This window comes from Eleutherodactylus coqui, chromosome 8, assembly GCF_035609145.1.
Source record: "Eleutherodactylus coqui strain aEleCoq1 chromosome 8, aEleCoq1.hap1, whole genome shotgun sequence".
In the NCBI taxonomy this organism is placed as follows: Eukaryota; Metazoa; Chordata; class Amphibia; order Anura; family Eleutherodactylidae; genus Eleutherodactylus; species Eleutherodactylus coqui.
This window is the reverse complement of record NC_089844.1, coordinates 152,967,818-152,987,880: the sequence shown is the minus strand read 5'-3', so window position 1 is coordinate 152,987,880 and position 20,063 is coordinate 152,967,818. Positions and strand designations below refer to the sequence as shown.

The 20,063-nt window shown below is 43.7% G+C and overlaps 1 protein-coding gene across 1 annotated transcript; it reads left to right on the top strand.

Annotated features, from left to right (window-relative positions):
* Positions 1-1,476: 1,476 nt before the first annotated feature.
* Positions 1,477-18,965, top strand: MSS51 (MSS51 mitochondrial translational activator). Its single transcript, XM_066576724.1, has 7 exons — positions 1,477-1,638; positions 10,215-10,415; positions 10,514-10,669; positions 12,392-12,516; positions 12,748-13,311; positions 16,661-16,754; positions 18,233-18,965. Exons 2-7 carry the CDS (start codon positions 10,234-10,236, stop codon positions 18,444-18,446), a joined length of 1,335 nt encoding a protein of 444 aa, XP_066432821.1. The 5' UTR covers positions 1,477-1,638; positions 10,215-10,233; the 3' UTR covers positions 18,447-18,965.
* Positions 18,966-20,063: the final 1,098 nt, after the last annotated feature.

Here is a 20,063-nt window from a genome sequence, read left to right as displayed (position 1 = left end):
GACAATGTAGTTATTCCAGGAAATGAACAGTTGTATGCCCTTTTCTCAAACTGACAACTCTCCAAGTTACCCAGATTACAGCAACAGCAGCGCCTTAGTTATCAGCAGGGCATTCTTCAGCTCCAATCTCATTCCTCAACAGTCAGAACAATATCCGTCATCCACAGTGGTTACTATTTGTCTAGTTATCTTTTAGGTATTACCATTTCCCATCCATTGCTTCACTGTTAATTTCCCATAAGTCACTATCACTAATAACACTGAAAAATGTCCTTTCGTGACAAGATCACACCACGCACACAACTTCGGACACCAGTTTACCATTTACATACAGCTTTCTTACCCACAAACATACCGTCTGTTGGATTCATTGACATGGATCTCAAAGCACGACAGTAGTGTCCTCCTCAGCCAGCAAAGAGTGACAATCACAACCTCAGGGAAGGACAGATAATTTTGTAAGAAATAAGGTTTCTTACCTTCTGTTTGTCCTTCCCAGGGTAAAGAAAATCATTGAATTCTTTGCTGGGATCTGAGGTGAGATTCTGGTCATGCCTAACATTGGGAGCCAAATTTGTTAACGCAAATATGTGCTAGTTGGTATGTTTTCAGGTGGCCAAATTGAGACTTAATGCTGGAGCTCGAGGAAGCTTACAACTCACACACAGCATTGAATGTGATAGGAAGTTGTCTCATTTATTAATTAGCAGAAGTATTTATACGAAGACATTTGAAACGAGGCTAGAAGATGCATCACTTCTGGATATGCCTAATTTATTATAATTCATTTATCATTGGTTATTAAAAACTCAACAAGTGATGTCTCTTTAGAGGCAGGACTTCTCTTAGGTCGATTGAAGCTGTTTCTCATTAGATCTCAGTAAATGGCTTTGAAAAATTGCCTTGCATTCCTGTGATGGAAACAATCATAATATCTCAATATCTAAAAATAGTGAAGAAGAGCAGGTTACAAGACAAGACAGATGATAAATAATATTAAGGCTTCTCTCACACAATAAACAGGCCATCATTCATAGATGGACAACTGCCTGCTTACATGGGCCAATCATCGTTCAGTTTTTATGCCTGCATAAAGTGAATGACAGATGATAAGTGAATGAATTATCATTTATCATTCATTCGCTGGCAACATTTACACTACTGAGCTGCTGTATCTAATCCTATTATCTGTGATACCGTCTCCTGCTGTATCTAAGACTGTCATCACACAGCATTTTGGTGTTCTGTGACAGGTGCAAAAAAGGTAATTTAAGACAGAACCTCAGAACGGAACCATTCACTGTCATTAGTCATAGGGGCACCACTTTGATGTCTTGTTGACAAGGATTCTCTTTATTTCTGCTATATTTGGAGTATAGCATAGAGTAATAACCTACCTGGTGTTTGAAGGGTTACTCCCGTCATGTAAACTCTTCCATTTTACCAACCTGTGCAGGCAGACATGAGGGATATTTATAGAGATACAGGTCTGGCACACATTTTGGCAGCTGTGAGAGCCGCCCTAGGGAACTTTTCCCACTAATGGGGGGGCAGGGGGAGACTCACAGATCATTGAAGGTCCCTCATCCCAGGAACCTATAAGACATCGTCGAAGCAGCAGAGGGGACTTGCCTGCAGGTAACTCCACAATCGGATGGACGGCACCCATTAGAACACTTACTGGAACCTGGCAGGAATGTTCCACCTTTGTCATAGAGTCCAGAAACCTGAGGAATGGGGGAAATGTTAACTGTTAGCTCCTACATGTGACTTCTAAGCTTTATAACATACAATTATCTATCTATCTATCTGTCAAACTATCTTATATGCATACCTTCTTTCTTGTGATATCTATCGTTCTCTCTATCTTATATCTAATTTTCTGTCAAGGTATTTCATGTTTCTTTCTTTATTTCCTTTCATATCTTTCTATCTAGTCTGTCTATCTCATATCTATTTATCTATCTTAATCTATCTAATTTTCTGTCAAACTATCTCTTATGCACATAGCTTCTTTCTTTCTCTCTTTTTCTTTCTTTTTTGATCTATCTATCTCATATCTATCTATCTATCTCATATCTATCTATCTCATATCTATCTATATATCTCATATCTATCTATCTCCTATCTATCTATCTATCTATCTATCTATCTCATATCTATCTATCTCATATCTATCTATCTATCTATCTCATATCTATCTATCTATCTCATATCTATCTATCTATTTTCTATCTATCTCATATCTATCTATCTCATATGTACCTATATATCTCATATCTATTTATCTATCTGTTATATTTATCTATCTATCTGTCAAACTATCTTATATGCATACCTTCTTTCTTGTGATATCTATCGTTCTCTCTATCTTATATCTAATTGTCTGTCAAAGTATTTCATGTTTTCTTTATTTCCTTTCATATCTTTCTATCTAGTCTGTCTATCTCATATCTATTTATCTGTCTTTATCTATCTAATTTTCTGTCAAACTATCTCTATGCACAAAACTTCTTTCTCTATTTTTCTTTCTTGTTGTTCTATCTATTTCATATCTATTTATCTCCTATCTATCTATCTATCTATCTATCACATATCTATCTATCACATATCTATCTATCACATATCTATCTATCTCCTATCTATCTATCTATCTATCTCCTATCTATCTATCTATCTCATATCTATCGATCTATCGATCTATCTCCTATCTATCTATCTATCTATCTATCAATCTATCACATATCTATCTATCTCATATCTATTTATCTATCTATCTATCTATCTATCACATATCTATCTCATATCTATCTATCTATCACATATCTATCTATCTCATATCTATCTATCACATATCTATCTATCACATATCTATCTATCTCATATCTATCTATTTATCTATCTATCTATCTATCTATCTATCTATCTATCACATATCTATCTCATATCTATCTATCTATCACATATCTATCTATCTATCTCATATCTATCTATCTATCTATCTATCTATCTATCTATCTATCTATCTATCTATCTATCACATATCTATCTATCTCATATCTATCTATTTATCTATCTATCACATATCTATCTATCTATCTATCTATCTATCTATCTATCTATCTATCTATCTATCTATCTATCTATCTATCTATCTATCTATCTATCTATCTATCTATCATATCAAACCAGATGAGTGCCCAAACATGTCAATAGATCAGTAATGTATATCCAAGATAGATAGATCATATGTTGACTTCTACTGTAAAGCATCATAAGTAACTGAGAAATGCACTGCAAAATACATCTAGTCTCTGAAGGTCCACTTCACTAACGGGCAGACAAACTGTTTAGAATAGTGTAGGATCAAAACACAAAATGTATGTGAAAGCTGCGGAATGTCTCCTTATACAATGATTAAATGTAGAGACACAAAACCTCTTCTCTGTGTTAGTTGTAGATGAATGCAGCCTTTCTCTGCTCCCGCTTGTCATTCAGGGTTCTGGGAAAGCTGGGTGAGCACCTCTGTGGGATATGACTTCACCGCCTGTCTGATCTGCACCTATATATGGATGGCAAAATGTAAACATATATTTAGCACATGTAATGGAGATGTCTTACACACATAAACACCGCAGAGATGAAACCCAAGGACGGGATGAGGGGGCTCTTCAGAGCAGCAGATGCTTGTGGTGCCGCTGAGAAGGAGCTTGTTGGCTGACACCCCAATAGACTCAGGAGTAGTGAAAAGCAGATTTTATTACATGGTTACAGTAGTGAGGACCCCCAGCAACAGCTAATCATATGCACTGTGACTCACTAAAACTGCTGGCGGAGTAGACCTAATTACAGAGGATAGTGTGCACAATCCTGATATCTTTATATTAGGAGGAGGGGAGAGGTCAGTGTCCTGATATCTGTGTATTAGGTGGGGGGAGAGGTCAGGGTCCTGATATCTGTGTATTAGGTGGGGGGAGAGGTCAGGGTCCTGATATCTGTGTATTAGGAGGAGGAAGGGAGAGGTCAGTCTCCTGATATCTCTGTATAGGGTGGAGAGGTCAGTTTCCTGATATCTGTGTATTAGGTGGGGGGAGAGGTCAGGGTCCTGATATCTGTGTATTAGGTGGGGGGAGAGGTCAGGGTCCTGATATCTGTGTATTAGTAGGAGGGGGGAGGTCAGTTTCCTGATATCTATGTATTAGGAGGAGGAAGGGAGAGGTCAGTCTCCTGATATCTGTGTATAGGGTGGAGAGGTCAGTTTCCTGATATCTGTGTATTAGAAGGAGGGGAGAGGTCAGTGTCCTGATATCTATGTATTAGTAGGGAGAGGTCAGTGTCCTGATATCTGTGTATAAGGAGTATAGGAGAGGTCAGTTTTCTGATCTATGTGTATTAGGAGGAGGGGAGAGGTCAGTGTCCTAATATCTGTGTATTAGGAGGGGAGAAGTCAGTGTCTTGATATTTGTGTATTAGAAGGAAGGGAGAAGTCAGTGTCTTGATATTTGTGTATTAGAAGTAGGGGAGAGGTCAGGATCCGGATATCTGTGTATTAGAAGGAGGGGAGAGGTCAGTGTCCTGATATCTGTGTATTAGGAGGGGAGAAGTCAGTGTCCTGATATCTCTGTATTAGGAGGGGAGAAGTCAGTGTCTTGATATTTGTGTATTAGAAGGAAAGGAGAAGTCAGTGTCTTGATATTTGTGTATTAGAAGGAAGAGGGAGGTCAGTGCCCTGATATCTGTGTATTAGGAGGAGGGGAGAAGTCAGTTTCCCGATATCTATGTATTAGCAGGGGAATGGTCAGTGTCCTGATATCTGTGTATTAGGAGGAGGAGAGAGGTCAGTGTCCTGATATCTGTGTATAAGGAGAAGGGGAGAGGTCAGTGTGCTGATATCTGTGTATAAGGAGAAGAGGAGAGGTCAGTGTGCTGATATCTGTGTATTAGAAGTAGGTGAGAGGTCAGTGTCCTGATATCTGTGTATTAGGAGGGGGATGTCAGTGTCCTGATATCTGTGCATCAGGAGGAGGGGAGAGGTCAATGTCTTGATAGCTTTACAACCTTACCTTTTACTCTTAAAGGGGTTGTCCCGCGGCAGCAAGTGGGTCTATACACTTCTGTATGGCCATAATAATGCACTTTGTAATGTACATTGTGCATTAATTATGAGCCATACAGAAGTTATAAGAAGTTTTTCACTTACCTGCTCCGTTGCTGGCGTCCTCGTCTCCATGGTTGCCGTCTAATTTTCGCCGTCTAAAATGGTCGAATGGCCAAATTAGACGCGCTTGCGCAGTCTGTGTCTTCTTATCTTCTCAATGGGGCTCCGTGTAGCTCCGCCCCGTCACGTGCCGATTCCAGCCAATCAGGAGGCTGGAATCGGCAATGGACCGCACAGAAGAGCTGCGGTCCACGGAGGAAGAAGATCCCGGCGGCCATCTTCAACCGGTAAGTATAGAAGTCACCGGAGCGCGGGGATTCAGGTAAGCGCTGTGCTGTTCTTTTTTTCAGTCCCTGCATCGGGGTTGTCTTGCGCCGAACGGGGGGGGGGGGTTGGGGTTGGAAAAAAAAAAACCCGTTTCGGCGCGGGACAACCCCTTTAAAGGTCATGCCCCTTTTTATTCAAATTCACCACCAGACTGGAGTTTGCAGCCCCTTCTTTGCCTTAAAGGCATGCTCCATCCCTGCAGTCCATGGCCACCTCCTTATGTACTTTACAGCCTTTCAGTATATGCACACAGGGGTCAGTTAGATTCTCCTCAGTATATACACAGAGGGGAGGTAGATTCTCCTCAGTATATGCACACAGATGTCAGTTATATTTTCCTCAGTATATACACACAGAGGAGCGTTAGATTCTCCTTAGTTTATACACATATAGGTGAGGTAAATTCTCCTCAGTATATATACATAGAGAAGCGTTAGATTCTTCTCAGTATATACACATAAAGGGGAGGTAGATTCTTCTCAGTATATACACATTGAGGTGAGGTAGATTCTCCTCTGTATATACACACACACAGAGCTCAGTTAGATTCTCCTCAGTATATACACACAGAGGGGAGGCAGATTCTCCTCAGTATATACACACAGAGGGGAGGCAGATTCTCCTCAGTGTATACACACAGAGGGGAGGTAGATTCTCCTCAGTTTATACACACAGAGGTGAGGTAGATTCTCCTCAGCATATACACATAGAGGTGAGGTAGATTCTCCTCAGTTTATACACACAGAGGTGAGGTAGATTCTCCTCAGCATATACACATAGAGGTGAGGTAGATTCCCCTCAGCATATACACATAGAGGTGAGGTAGATTCTCCTCAGTATATACACAGAGGTGAGGTAGATTCTCCTCAGTATATACACATAGAGGTGAGGTTGATTCTCCTCAGTATATACACATAGAGGTGAGGTAGATTCCCCTCAGTATATACACAGAGAGGTGAGGTAGATTCTCCTCAGTATATACACAGAGAGGTGAGGTAGATTCTCCTCAGTATATACACATAGAGGTGAGGTAGATTCTCCTCAGTATATACACATAGAGGTGAGGTAGATTCTCCTCAGTATATATACATAGAGGTGAGGTAGATTCTCCTCAGCATATACACATAGAGGTGAGGTAGATTCTCCTCAGTATATACACACAGAGGTGAGGTAGATTCTCCTCAGTATATACACATAGAGGTGAGGTAGATTCTCCTCAGCATATACACATAGAGGTGAGGTAGATTCTCCTCAGTATATACACATAGAGGTGAGGTAGATTCTCCTCAGTATATACACAGAGAGGTGAGGTAGATTCTCCTCAGTATATACACACAGAGGTGAGGTAGATTCTCCTCAGTATATACACACAGAGGTGAGGTAGATTCTCCTCAGTGTATACACACAGAGATGAGGTAGATTCTCCTCAGTATATACACACAGAGGTGAGGTAGATTCTCCTCAGTATATACACATAGAGGTGATGTAGATTCTTCTCAGTATATGCACATAGAGGTGAAATAGATTCTCCTCAGTATATACACACAGAGGTCAGGTAGATTCTGCAGTATATACATAGAGGTGAGGTAGATTCTCCTCAGTATACAAATCATTTCCCTAGGCTTTATGGTTTCTAAGAAAAGGACTATCTGATGTATCACGGATTTTCATGCTTAGAATTCACTATTGAAGTTGCGACCCCTTTTCTTTTCCTATTTAGGACGTAAAGAATGGTCGTGGCAAATTTCATGTTTGTGAGGTCCAGAATTGTGTTATTAGTTACATTACATAGGGAGTCACTTACTTTCGCACTTAGAATTGAATATTCGAGTTGTGACTCCTTTACTTTTCCTATTTAGGATCTAAAGGATGCTCTTGCCAAATTTCATGTTTGTATGACACCGGAAAGTTAGAGAATTAGTGGTCAGTCAGTCAGTCAGGCCGCTCTCACACAGTCTGCTTTTTACAGCATTTAGAGTAAATCGCCTCCATTGATTTCAATGGGGCTTCTTAGACTAGTGCATTTTTAAGTGCGATGCGTCACTAATGAAATCAGCGAGGTCAATATTGCGATAGAACACTGTGTACAATGTTTTACCGCATTTTTGAACGCAGAGTTCTATGCCACCGAGAGGGAAACTGGAAGTGGTGACATCATCAGCTTGCCCCGCCTGCGTTGTTACTGCGCTAAGAGCACGGACGCTAACACTGAACGCCGTACAAAGCAGCTCTGTCCTAGTAATAACGCAGCGCTTTTACTCCTGCCTGTGTGAGAGCGGCCTTAGCAGCGTGGAGCCTCTGTATACTTAGTATTTGCGGTATGTTCCATGTGACGGCGAGGATGGGTTGGATGTACACGGGTCACTCTCGGATTGACCCCCATTTTGCAGCTCCTGGTGTCACTCACATCCGCCTCCTCCTCTTGAGATTCCTGGACGGTGCGGGAAGTGTCTAATTATAGGGCGGACAGACACCTCCTGGTGCCCGCTGTAATCAGGAGTGACAGACGATGAGCGTCCGCTGATCACCACGTCTGGGGTGACTGCCAGTTATGTCAATAACAAAAAAAACGCATCGCATCTATGTTCTGCGATTTTCACGTACAAGGAAAAAAAATCACAAGTGCTTCCAATAGTGTTCAGTAATTAAAATTGCATCGCACTTGTATGGAGATTACACGGCGTGCGACTGCGAAGCGATTTTTTCTAAAGATCCCATAGGAAATAATGGGGGAGGAATCGCCCAAAAATGGGGCATGCCGCGAGTCTGCAATCTAGTCGCTTCACTGCAAAAGAGAAAAATCGCTCATGTGAACACAAGCGCCTTGAAATCAATGTATTACCTGCGCAACTCTGCTATCCGACAGAACCCGCCCGTGTGATACACGCCTATAGTTAGGGATTACTCAGAGAGCCGTATTTACGCAGGTATGTCGGCAGGTAACAAAAGAAAATTGCACATAAAAGCCGACCCTGCAGAGCGTTGGAGTGCAAGGGCTTCATTCAGACGAATTAGTTTTTTCTGCGCAAAAGTTTGTTCACGCAGGAAAAAAACATGAAAGCTGCGCTGTGATTAGTTGCTAGGGGCAACAGACAGATTTCCTTTTGCAGAAAATGCAAAAGGCCGCGGGTTTTGAAGCTGCATTTCTTCCGTGGACCTTTTGCGTTATTTCCGTGCGGTCGTTCCGCTGGATTTCGATCCCATTTGACCGCAGCCTGATACAGGTATTGAGCAGTGAGATATCTGCGCTGATTGGCTGCCCTTTGCCGTTATGTGTGCCGGCCGCAGGTCTGGGCTGTCAGTGATGCTGTGTGTCAAGGGGGTCGTCCAAGTTTTTTATTTTTTTTTAAATTAAAAACTTTTCCCCACGGAGCAACACAAGGGCGAAAACACGCGGCCGATGGCGCAACCACGCTCACCGGCAAAGAGCGTAGTTGGGCCTAAACGAGGTAATTTCTTCTGCCTCGCTGGCCGTTCAAACTCCGGACCACAGCGCAGTAGTCTGAAAAAGACGGCAGGAAGACTCCCCGCTGCAACCCCCCACTCACCCACGGCGCCCCCCGAATTTTTTCGCCCGAGTACGGAAGTACTCGAAAATCGCGGTATTCGGGCGAAAAAGGGGCGTGGCCGAGCACGTTCGCTCATCTCTAGTTGCTATATGGGGGGCTGTTCTTGGGAAAAAACAACAGCCCGGACAGCCCCTTTAAGGGGTTAATCACACAAACTCATTTGCACAGAATGATACGCATGCAAAATTTGCGCAGAAAGTATACAGTGAAAAGAACCTGCAGATTTGAATGGGTTCGGTCACGTGGGCATTTTTTGCGCATGCAAAAAAAACCTGCTTCCTGTCCCATTTTCATGCGTATTGCGCACAAAAATATCACTTATTAAACTAATTAAACTTAATTGCCCGTTGAAATCAGCGGGAGCGCACTGCGGGGTTTATCTTACGCACAAATATGCAGGCCATGCGCACGCAAAAAAAACTGTACAATACGAATACGAGTTGTATCAAAACCACAGGTTAGAGTTTGTCCGGCTTCACACGGGCGTAAGCATAGCTACGGTATGTGCGCACTTGTGCGATGTGTTTTTGCATGCGTGTGCGCGTATTCTACACTCGCATGCCCATGCAGACACACACGCTCGCTCCGCTTTATTTCAGTGGGCAATTAGGTTTTTGTCAGCATTGTTACCGCTGCAGAAAAACCGCCCAGTTTCCGCGATGTGTGAACGCGCCCCAAGTCTGGTTTGAAGTTACAATAGCCAGGAATGAGCGATGCTGCAAATATCGTATCCTGAGGACATTGAGGTATCATCGTATGCCCCATTTATTGTAGGTAGGTTTCTTATTGTCTCTGTGTATAAGAAGAGGTAGGTGTTCTATTGTTCTCGGTTAATAAATGCTAGGCGCTCTTACAGTCTTTGTATAAGAAGAGGTAGGTGTTCTCAAGGTCTCCCTAGATGAAGAATATGTCTTCATTGTCTTCATAAAAGAAGAGGTAAGTTTTATTTTTGTCCCTGTATAAGAAAAGGTAGGTATATTTATGGTTTCTGTATATAAGAAGAGGTAGGTATATTTATGGTCTTTGTATATAAGCAGAGGTAGGTATATTAATGGTCTCTGCATAGAAGAAGAGGTAGGTATGTTTTTGGTTTCTGTATATAAGAAGAGGTAGGTATCTCTGTATATATGAAGATGCTTTCACTGTCTTCTTCCTTCCAGTCATCCACACCTGGTCACAATGTCTCACAAGAAAGTCTCTTCTAAGAAGAAGCCTTCCAAAGTGAGGAGTGTAGAGCCCTCTGTGGCAGCCAGCAGCTACTACACCGACTCCCTCGGGTTCCTGGCCATGGACAGCAACGTCCCGGGCCTGTCCAACATCATCCTCCAGAAGCTGAACATGAAGAGCTATGCGGAGTACAGGTGCCCATGTTTCCTTCTACCGACCTTTGCCATCATGCCAAGAGTATGCATTTCCTTCCTGGCCTTTGGAAGTCATCTGTCTCTTCTTTTCTGGCCAGGTCTGCAGTTGAAGGCAACAGTCTTACCACAAACTTTGGCATTCGGACATACGCTGAGATGTTTCAGAAGATGGAAGATACCTACAAGTTCTGTGTACAGTGCAAAAAGCTCCCGTCTCGACTTCCCGATCCCCGTGCCATGAGGCGTTGTAAAAGGTAATTGGCCATTACCAAGACGATGTCTCTTCATCACCTGCTCATCCTCAGACATCTAGAGAACAGCTTCTTATACACCTTAAGGCCTCTTTCACACAGGCAACATGGTATCGCAGCAAGAAAATCGCAGCGATATCGCTTCATTGGTCAGTGCGATATCGCTGTATCTTCTTGCGGCAAACCGCGATTTTGAACCAATCACAGCTATTCATTGAGCACTGGCTGTGATTGGCTAAGCATCAGTCAATCACAGCCAGTGCTTCCAGGAGGCGGGGATTTTTGAATCCCTGGCCAGAAGAGAAGAAGATGATCAGTGCCGGGGACCCGGGGAGAAGATGTGGCTGGGCTGAGAGCGCGGGAGAGGTGATGTATGTGTATTTTTTTATTTCTATAGGGAAACATGGGCTACAAAACCTCCGGACTCGTGGGCATATCGCCGGACCCGCAAGGTTTTTGTGTCGGGTTGTTGTGTGCTACAAAACATCCCATATGTGAAGGAACCCATAGGAAAGTATGGGCTTCTCATACATGCGATTTGTAACATTGTAGCAACGCTACAAAATCACGCGCCTTTGTCGCCGTGTGAAGGAGGCCTAAAGGTATTTCCAATATGTCTATTATTGTTCGGCAAGGATCCACTGCTTGGGATTCCCGCAGATCAGCTGATCGCCTGGCCTGCGGTCAGTATGGAAGCAGACAGTGCTGTCAACATTCCAGTGGCCCAGTTTGGTACTGCAGGCACAGCTTCTATTGAATTCAAATAGGATCTGCGCCTGCTGTACCAAACTGGACCACTTCAATAAGACAACCCCTTTAATGATGAGACCCAAACACAAAAGCAGAAGATCTGGTAGAGATGATCACTATACACTGAAGGACCCCTCTATTAGAGTCCCTGGCCTTCTCACCATTGGCGCTTCTCTATATGGAGATTCTCCCTGTGACCCCGGAGTGCAGCATAAAATCACGTGACACGTTTTCCGTAGATCATTTTCAGTGTTAATCCACAATAGGGGGCCTTCACAATCGCGGTTTTTAACGCGAATATCCATAGTCCTTTCTAATGTTAAAAACACTTCACACTAAAATCGCAAGTTTGTGCTTTGCGATTTTTGTGCGATGTGTTTTTAACATTCAAAAGTCCGATTCGCATTAAAAAACACATCGCTATCGGAATCGGCAGTGTGAAGGCACCCTTAGATGGGAAAATCCAGCGATCTGAGTGACCATCTGGTGCTGCTGCTGCATCTAACGTGTCTGAACACACAACTCGCCGTTCCTGAGCACGGATGGGCTATAACAGCAGACGGCCAGTTCCAGCGCCATAGATTCTAATAGCTTATTCTCACGAGTGTATGTTCACTGCGTATTACGCACACAGTTTTTGCAAGCGTACTGATATCCCATAGACTGTCAATATGCCGCTCACACGATGCACACAAAATATGCACGCATACAAAAACGCAGCATGTCCTATCCTAGTGCACATTACATGCGCATACATGCCCAGATAGGCTATGGGGATTGATCATTCAGTGTATGCACAATGGGCACGGGTTCACAGTTGAAATCTAAGACGTGTGCACCTCATCGTTTTATCATTGGACACGGCTTCACACTCCGTATTTTAGCTACCCGGAATGCCATGAATGCCTTTTTTTGTCTGTAAAACACATGATCCAAAAACATGTCCTGCTTCCTCCATCCATTACCTCTTCCTAGATGTCAGAACATTTACTACTGCTCTTCCGAATGTCAGAGGGAGAACTGGCCAATACATAAGAAGTTCTGCAGGAAACTGAAAGTGGCCGCGATTGACAGGCTTGTGGAATGGCTGATATTTACAGGTAGGTATAGCATGAAGCTTACCGCATTTAACCCTTCAGTGCAAAGGGTTTGTGTAATCTTTTCCATCTTGATAATACCAATGAACCATATTTAGGATCATCTATCTTGGCCAGTGGTCTCCAGCTTGTAGTTCTCCAACATGGCATGACAGCTTGGAGGTTGTGGTCCCACAACAGGTTGATGACCACTATTGTCAACCACTGATTGACCATGCTATACATTTCCCATAGGTGACATCCCTTTTCCGACTTCTCCTTGGACAACATCCATCACTAATATAAAGACATGGGAAGACTGGTTTGCTATGCAGGAAAACTTGGAAGTAAAACTGGATGCCATCATGGCCGGGCGTTACATGGGAATCCTTTGGGCAAATGCCGGAAAACCGAAACCAGAAAACAGTGAACTCCGGGAGTCGGTCAAACGTTTGACAACTGATTTCTTCACCAGGCCAATGACCGTTGGTTTTGCTCTTAATACTTTCCGCGTTGACCCTTATGGTGGACCGGTTACCATCCATGTGGTTGGGGCTTCTCACATAGAAACCTTAAATATCAGAGCCACGGACTACGATGAGCTTGCTAAGATGTTTCCCGGAAACCAGGGTCTGGAAGTCGTTATGATCGGACCAGAAGTTGTGGATGGTCCAGTGATGAGACCTCCATTGACGGCGTATGGACCACGCGGTAGAGTGTATGTAAGTGGGTACAAGAGCCTATACCATGACTTCTGGGAAACAGTGGTAGAGAACGAAAGAGCGGCAAGACCGGATCTCGTGGTGGGATTCCATCCAGGTATTTATTACGTCAAGCTCTATCCATCTGCTCCTGTTACTTGATCCTTCATGACTGAGGCCTATTTTTTTCCTTTTGCCGTACTTGGAATTCTGAAGACCCCAAATCAGGATCTAGTATACGTGTAATCCATAGTTGGCTCAGACAGGAATTACTGAGAACCTGACAGAGCCGATGTTCTCTAGGGAGATGAGGTGCCCGGTTACCACCAAGCCCTGAGCCCAGACTTTCGGGAATCCTATGTATTTACAGACCTTGTAGTTGTGTAGCTGCGAATCTCATGTGAAGCTTGTTGATCCAACCCCTGCTTGCCAGGAATGGTAGCCTTAGTCCAGCAAGTAGCTACAAAAAGCCTGGCTAAGTTCACAGTTTCCGTGAGCTAGAGAGGAGTAATATTGTACTACATCTATAGACAGCTGGGGACAGCTCAAGAACAGACAGGTGCTGTAAAGCCCACACTAAATAGCAGGGCCTGGTTAAAGGGAACTTCTCACTGTCCATACAGAGAGGAAATCTGTCAATCACTGGGAGCATAGGAAAATGCAGGGGATTTGGTGCTCTGTATCAGAAAAATGGGGCTCTGAGGCCGTATTCACACAAGATTATTGGGCGCAACCCGCATTTGCTCAACTTCAAATTTTTGCAGTGGATTTTGTGGAAGACCCACGTGGAAAAATCTGCCACGATTCTGCCACATTAGGCCAGGCTCACACTAACCGGTCAGATTCCACATGTGGATTTCCACAACGGGAGATCATTTGTGGAAAGTAATTGCGAATGGTTGCGGGATTTCGCGGATGCAAGTGTTTTTCCGTGTGGATTTCCATGTTATCTGCGCGGAAGAATGATTTCTTTCTCCCCACCAGTCGGCATTCCGGCTTTTCTATCTATGAAGTTGAGAGTGTTTCTGACGCTCATACACAATGTTAATTGCGTATGGGCGACGGAACACTCACATCCATTGACTTTAATGGAGGCCCTCCATGCAGAATCTGCGCTAAAATAGAACCCACTGTGATTTTTCTTCCGCTTGTGAATTACGCAATTCCTACCTGCGAGTGTGAATGAAAATTCAAAAATACATGCCTTTCAATGCCCGCGCTTCGCCACGGATCTTCAGCGCAGACGGTGATCGCGGAATCTGTAATTTAAATCCGTTTGTGTGAGCCAGCCGACCTAATAAGAGCAGACGTATATACTGGCTTTAACAATACGTTAAAGGGGTTGTGCCAAGATGCACAGCCCCTCCCAGAATGCGGGATCCAGAGAGAACAGCTGATTGCCCCGGCGCCCACACTTGGCACCCCCGCCACTCAGCTGATGCTGCTGCGGTCAGCTACGCATTTCCCTTGTAGCATATGATGTAGGGGAAATGTACCAATGTAACAGCGCCAACACATCCCGCGTTATCGCGCTACTAAGTCAGAGAAGCACAACTACACTATTTGCGCTGCATGCATACGGCCATTCAAAGAGAATGGCGGCATTTATGCTACGTAAAAAGCATAGCAGGATGCCAAAATCATAATAGCGCGCCAAACTTCCATGTTGGCGCTGCCACATCTGTAATATTACAGGACGGTTATTCAATGCTTCCCCACACAGACCGATCTCTCCGCTGTCTGCGTGGCCAGACTTCTCCTAGACTCCTCCACTGCTAGACTTGACTCCCTGGCTCTCCTTGCATTCTATTCTTGCAAAAACACATATACATAGCATGATCACATGACCACAAACGATACACGAAATATGATACATTTTTCAGACAGGATAGAACATACCAGACATTAACCCTCTCGGTCCTGCAACCATTCAATCCACATAAATCTAATGCATGCCACAAACAAGACAGTAACACAAGGCGGACATAGAACATTATGGAGGGGCCCTGCTAAGACTGGGACAGTACAGTTGCACCCGGGCCCAGGAGCCTTAGGGGGCCCATAAGGCCTCTCTTCTCTATATAGGGAGCCCAGTACTATGAATAAAGCATTATAGTTGGGGGCCCCGTTACAGGTTTTGCATTGGGGCCCAGGAGTTTGAAGTTACACCTCTGCATTAAGGGGTTAAGAGAAGTTGGGGGGCCCCAAGATAAACTTTTGCACCCAGGCCCATGAGCCTTTAGCTATCCCCTGTCTGTATTGCAATGATTTATTACCCTCCTGTGTTCTCATGACCCGTATGACGCAGTGCCCTGTTATTATGTGATCCCTAATCCCCACTAATCTCCTGGAGATTACCCGAAAACTGTCAGCGCTATATATAAATTATCAGGAATCTCACACTCGGGATCTCCATGATAAGTCCCTTGTATCCCACAGTGACGATATCTTCTATAGTCGCCAGCTTAGGATATGGACAAGAGCCAAGAAAACGCAGCGCAGAAACCAATCAGATCCTTCGATTAATGTGCTGGATTGGTTGCTATGAGCGACAATAGATCAACCTGATGCTGATAAAAGTATTACTGTTGCCCTCGGCAACCAAACAGTGTCGGATTAATGGTGATTCCAAACTCAAAACCACGTTGTGATTAGTTACTATGCAAAACATCCATACTTTTTGCCAATTTTGTCTATGAGGAGGGGTAGGGGGTTGAAGAAATATCTGAATGCCAAGAGTCACGTCTAGGAATAACCCAGAAGCAGCCTGGTAAGGCGTATTTTTATGCAAATTTGCATATGCACTGCCCCTCATGAACTGTGGTTCTTGAGAAAGTCCTGACAAAAATGCGCAGAAATCCACTATATGGGAACATACTCTAAAGGGGTTGTCCCACGAAAGCAAGTTATCCCCTATACACCGGATAGGTGATAACTTACTGATTCGTGGGACCCTCACCAATTTTAAGCACAGAGGTCTGATGCATTAAGAAATCAATAAAGTGGTGGCCACAAGTGTGCGCTGTCACTCCATTCATTTCAATGGAACTGTGGGGGATAGCAGATCATTTAAATACGACCATCTCCAATGCTCCCATTGAAGTTAATGGTGCCTCAGTTACCTATGTGCAACCGCCAGTGCATTGATTTCTAGATGTACCCTGATCTAAGGATAGGTGGGGGTACTAGAGGTGAGACTCCCACCAATCGGCAAGTATCCCCTAACCAGTGTATAGGGGATAACTTATTTTCGTGGGACAAGCCCTTTAAGGCTAGTTCTATACATTGACTTTTGTCGTGCAACATCAAGTCTAAGAAAAGTGATGCGATAAAAAAACTTGCTGTCATGTGACTATTTTACAGGTCGCATTCATGTGAGACAACGCCATTGACAATGTTTACACGCAATGTCGCGCAGCCAAAGTTGCCATATAGCCGCAGTCTGAATCTCTCTCCTCTGTTACCAGGATTTCACGCCTCACAGGGTCTGACGGAGGGCTGGCTACCAACTCTGCTGCTCCTGCGCGACTACAACATCCCTGTGCTCTTCACTATGTACAGGTAGGTGACCGTTCTGTAAGTCCCCTATAACAGGGCTGCCACCCAGCTGGTAACGTGCTGTACACTAATTTACTCTGGAGGTCCGTGGCGTTTTTTTTAACAGGCCAAATTAATGACCGATAAAAAATAATTACCTGGTGTGGGCATCTCCGGCCGGCTGCAGCCAGGTCATCAAGCCCTATAACGCACTCTGCAGCCCCCGTCAGGATGCCACCGCAGCGCTCAGAGAAGATTCCTATTCCTCTCTGTGTACCAGAGGCGTAACTTGAAGTTCCCGGGCCCCATGCAAAACCTGTAACAGGGCCCCCAACTATAATGCTTTATTCAAAGTACTGGGCTCCCTATATGGAGACGAGAGGCCTTATGGGCCCCCTAAGGCTCCCGGGCCCGGGTGCAACTGCATCCCCTGCATCCTCTGTAGTTACGCCCCTGCTGTGTACAGTAGGTGCCTGAATGCAGAGGGGAAGAGTGAGGTCCTTCTGTCTCGATGGGAACTTCAGGGTAAGGATCATTCACACGGTTCCCATTTGTTTCCATTACATATGGAGTATAGAATAACATATTTGACTGCGCTATTCTGTACTCCAAATATATCGGGAACAAATGGGAATCTTGTAAAACGGACACCAAAGGGGAGTTCAGTTCGCAGTGGAAGTGAATGGTTACTTTTGCTTCCGTTTTGGGGATTCTGTCACAGTGCTGATTTCAGCAGTCATGGAACCCCAAAGTGGAGTCACATAGCATGTACATCAACGTCACGTGAGCCCTCCCTGAGTAATAGCTCTTGCTACTGTGGTTGCTGCCTGGCCTGAGGTTCAGGCGTGGGGAGGGAACTTAGAAGGGGCACTTTTACTACTGGGGCCACTAATGGTGGCACTGTTACTAATGGGGCTACGAAAAGGAGGCACTATGATGGCCCCTTAATAATACTGTAGCCAATAAAGGGAGTGTTCTTACTATAGAGGACACTAAAGGGGCACTGTTAGTACTGGGGCAACTAAAGGGGCCTCTTTTACTGTTTGGACCACTAAGGGAGCCCTAGTAATACTGGGGCCAATAAAGGGGGCTCTAATAATACTGGGGCCACTAATGGGGGCACTGTTACTACTGGGACCACTATAGGGGGCTCTGTTACTACTAAGGCCTCTAAAGGGGGCACTATTACTCCTGGGGCCACTAAGTAGGGTCCTAATAATACTGGGGCCAATAAAGGGGGCACTATAACTACTGGAGCCACTGGAATAATGGAGGTAAAAACATATGTTGTGATAAGCCACGCCCCTAAACCGTGCCCTCTTTTACCTTGGCCAATATTTTTCAGTGACAAAGGTGGCAACTCTACCCTGCAATCATAGTGGTGTGTAGACTGTGCCCCCCAGGGCATGCTGGGAATTGTAGTTTTGCAACACCTGTAGAGCCACAGGTTGGAGACCCCTCAACTACAACCTCTCCCTAATTTCTTTGCTGTCTCCTTTCAGTGAGCATGAGCTGAAGTATTCGCTGCAGATCCTCGCAGAGCTGGACACGCGGATTCTGGGCTCTGGTCAATTTCCGTTCTGCTCCCAGAAGCTAGAGCAGGCTCAGTCGGACCCCAACAAGCACCCTGTGAGCAGCAACGCCTACTACCTATTCTTCAGAGGTGCTGTGTGGTTAGATGCGGAGACCAGCATGGTGGAGCTGGACGAAGACTAGGACTGAGCGTCTCGAATGCCTCACAGATTAGCAGGCCTCAGTAATAGTTCTAATTACTAGCAGCTTGTATTAGGTGTAGATGGCAGACAACACCCCATATCTCAGCTTCCTGGACCCCGCTGAGTGTAACGTAGTAAGAAACAGAAAGCATGTCAGCCACACTGCTTCTGGGGGTCCCAGAGAAATCTCTTGTAGCCCACTTTTCTGCAGTGAAGCCCTTTGACATGATATTTCACAACGGATGTTGATATTTGTATAGCTTTTAGTTGCTGAAAGAGATTGTTATAAATTATCACAAGGAATCATGACAGTAATGTTATATAATAGCCCGTTCACTATATTTACTTGCATTGGATATTGTGAGAACTAGAAATGACCACTAGATGGAGACATATAATAGGCTAATCCATCAGCATGCACTGCAGTGTAATAGTGGCATGTACAGTTACACTTTTGTTGTAGCCACATGAAATCCAAACTTCTTCCTCCTGGGCTCCTGAGTAAATAACATATGACCAGACTTCTGAGGGGTTGTTGTGTCACTGGCTTTCTTATGATGATATCTAATGTCTTATAAATGCGAACTGACCACTAGTCACTGCAGAAACTCCAACTGACATAAAGTACTCTACACACGGAGCAGTTTTAAAGTGGACCAATAGTTGTACGTAGGAGGCAGCATTATGATTATTACAATACTGCCCCCTATGTACAAGAAAATAACTTCTATAATACTGCTCTCTATGTACAAGAATATAACTACTATAATACTGCTCCCTATGTACAAGAATATAACTACTATAATACTGCCCCCTATGTACAAGGATATAACTACTATAATACTGCCCCTATGTACAAGAATATAACTACTATAATACTGCCCCCTATGTACAAGAATATAACTACTATAATACTGCCTCCCATGTACAAGAATATAGCTACTATAATACTGCTCCTATGTACAAGAATATAACTACTATAATATTGCCCCCTATGTACAAGAATATAACTACTATAATATTGCCCCCTATGTACAAGAATATAACTACTATAATACTGCCCTCTATGTACAAGAATATAACTACTATAATACTGCCCTCTATGTACAAGAATATAACTACTATAATACTGCCCCCTATGTACAAGAATATAACTACTATAATACTGCCTCCTATGTACAAGAATATAACAACTATAATACTGCTCAGTATGTACAAGAATATAACTACTATAATACTGCTCCCTATGTACAAGAATATAACTACTATAATACTGCTCCCTATGTACAAGAATATAACTACTATAATGCTGCTCCAATGTACAAGAATATAACTACTATAACACTGCCTCCTATGTACAAGAATATAACTACTATAATACTGCCCTCTATGTACAAGAATATAACTACTATAATACTGTCCTCTATGTACAAGAATATAACTACTATAATACTGCCCCCTATGTACAAGAATATAACGACTATAATACTGCCCCCTATGTACAAGAAAATAACTACTATAATACTGCCCCTATGTACAAGAACATAACTACTATAATACTGCCTCCTATGTACAAGAACATAACTACTATAAGACTGCTCCTATGTACAAGCATATA

Bases quoted from the DNA above. Each gene is read 5' to 3' on its own strand.
- MSS51 (XM_066576724.1), top strand. From the start codon at position 10,234: ATGTCTCACAAGAAAGTCTCTTCTAAGAAGAAGCCTTCCAAAGTGAGG. The intron at 10,416-10,513 runs GTGCCCATGTTT...TTTTCTGGCCAG, and splicing joins AAGAGCTATGCGGAGTACAG to GTCTGCAGTTGAAGGCAACA. The intron at 16,755-18,232 runs GTAGGTGACCGT...GTCTCCTTTCAG, and splicing joins GTGCTCTTCACTATGTACAG to TGAGCATGAGCTGAAGTATT.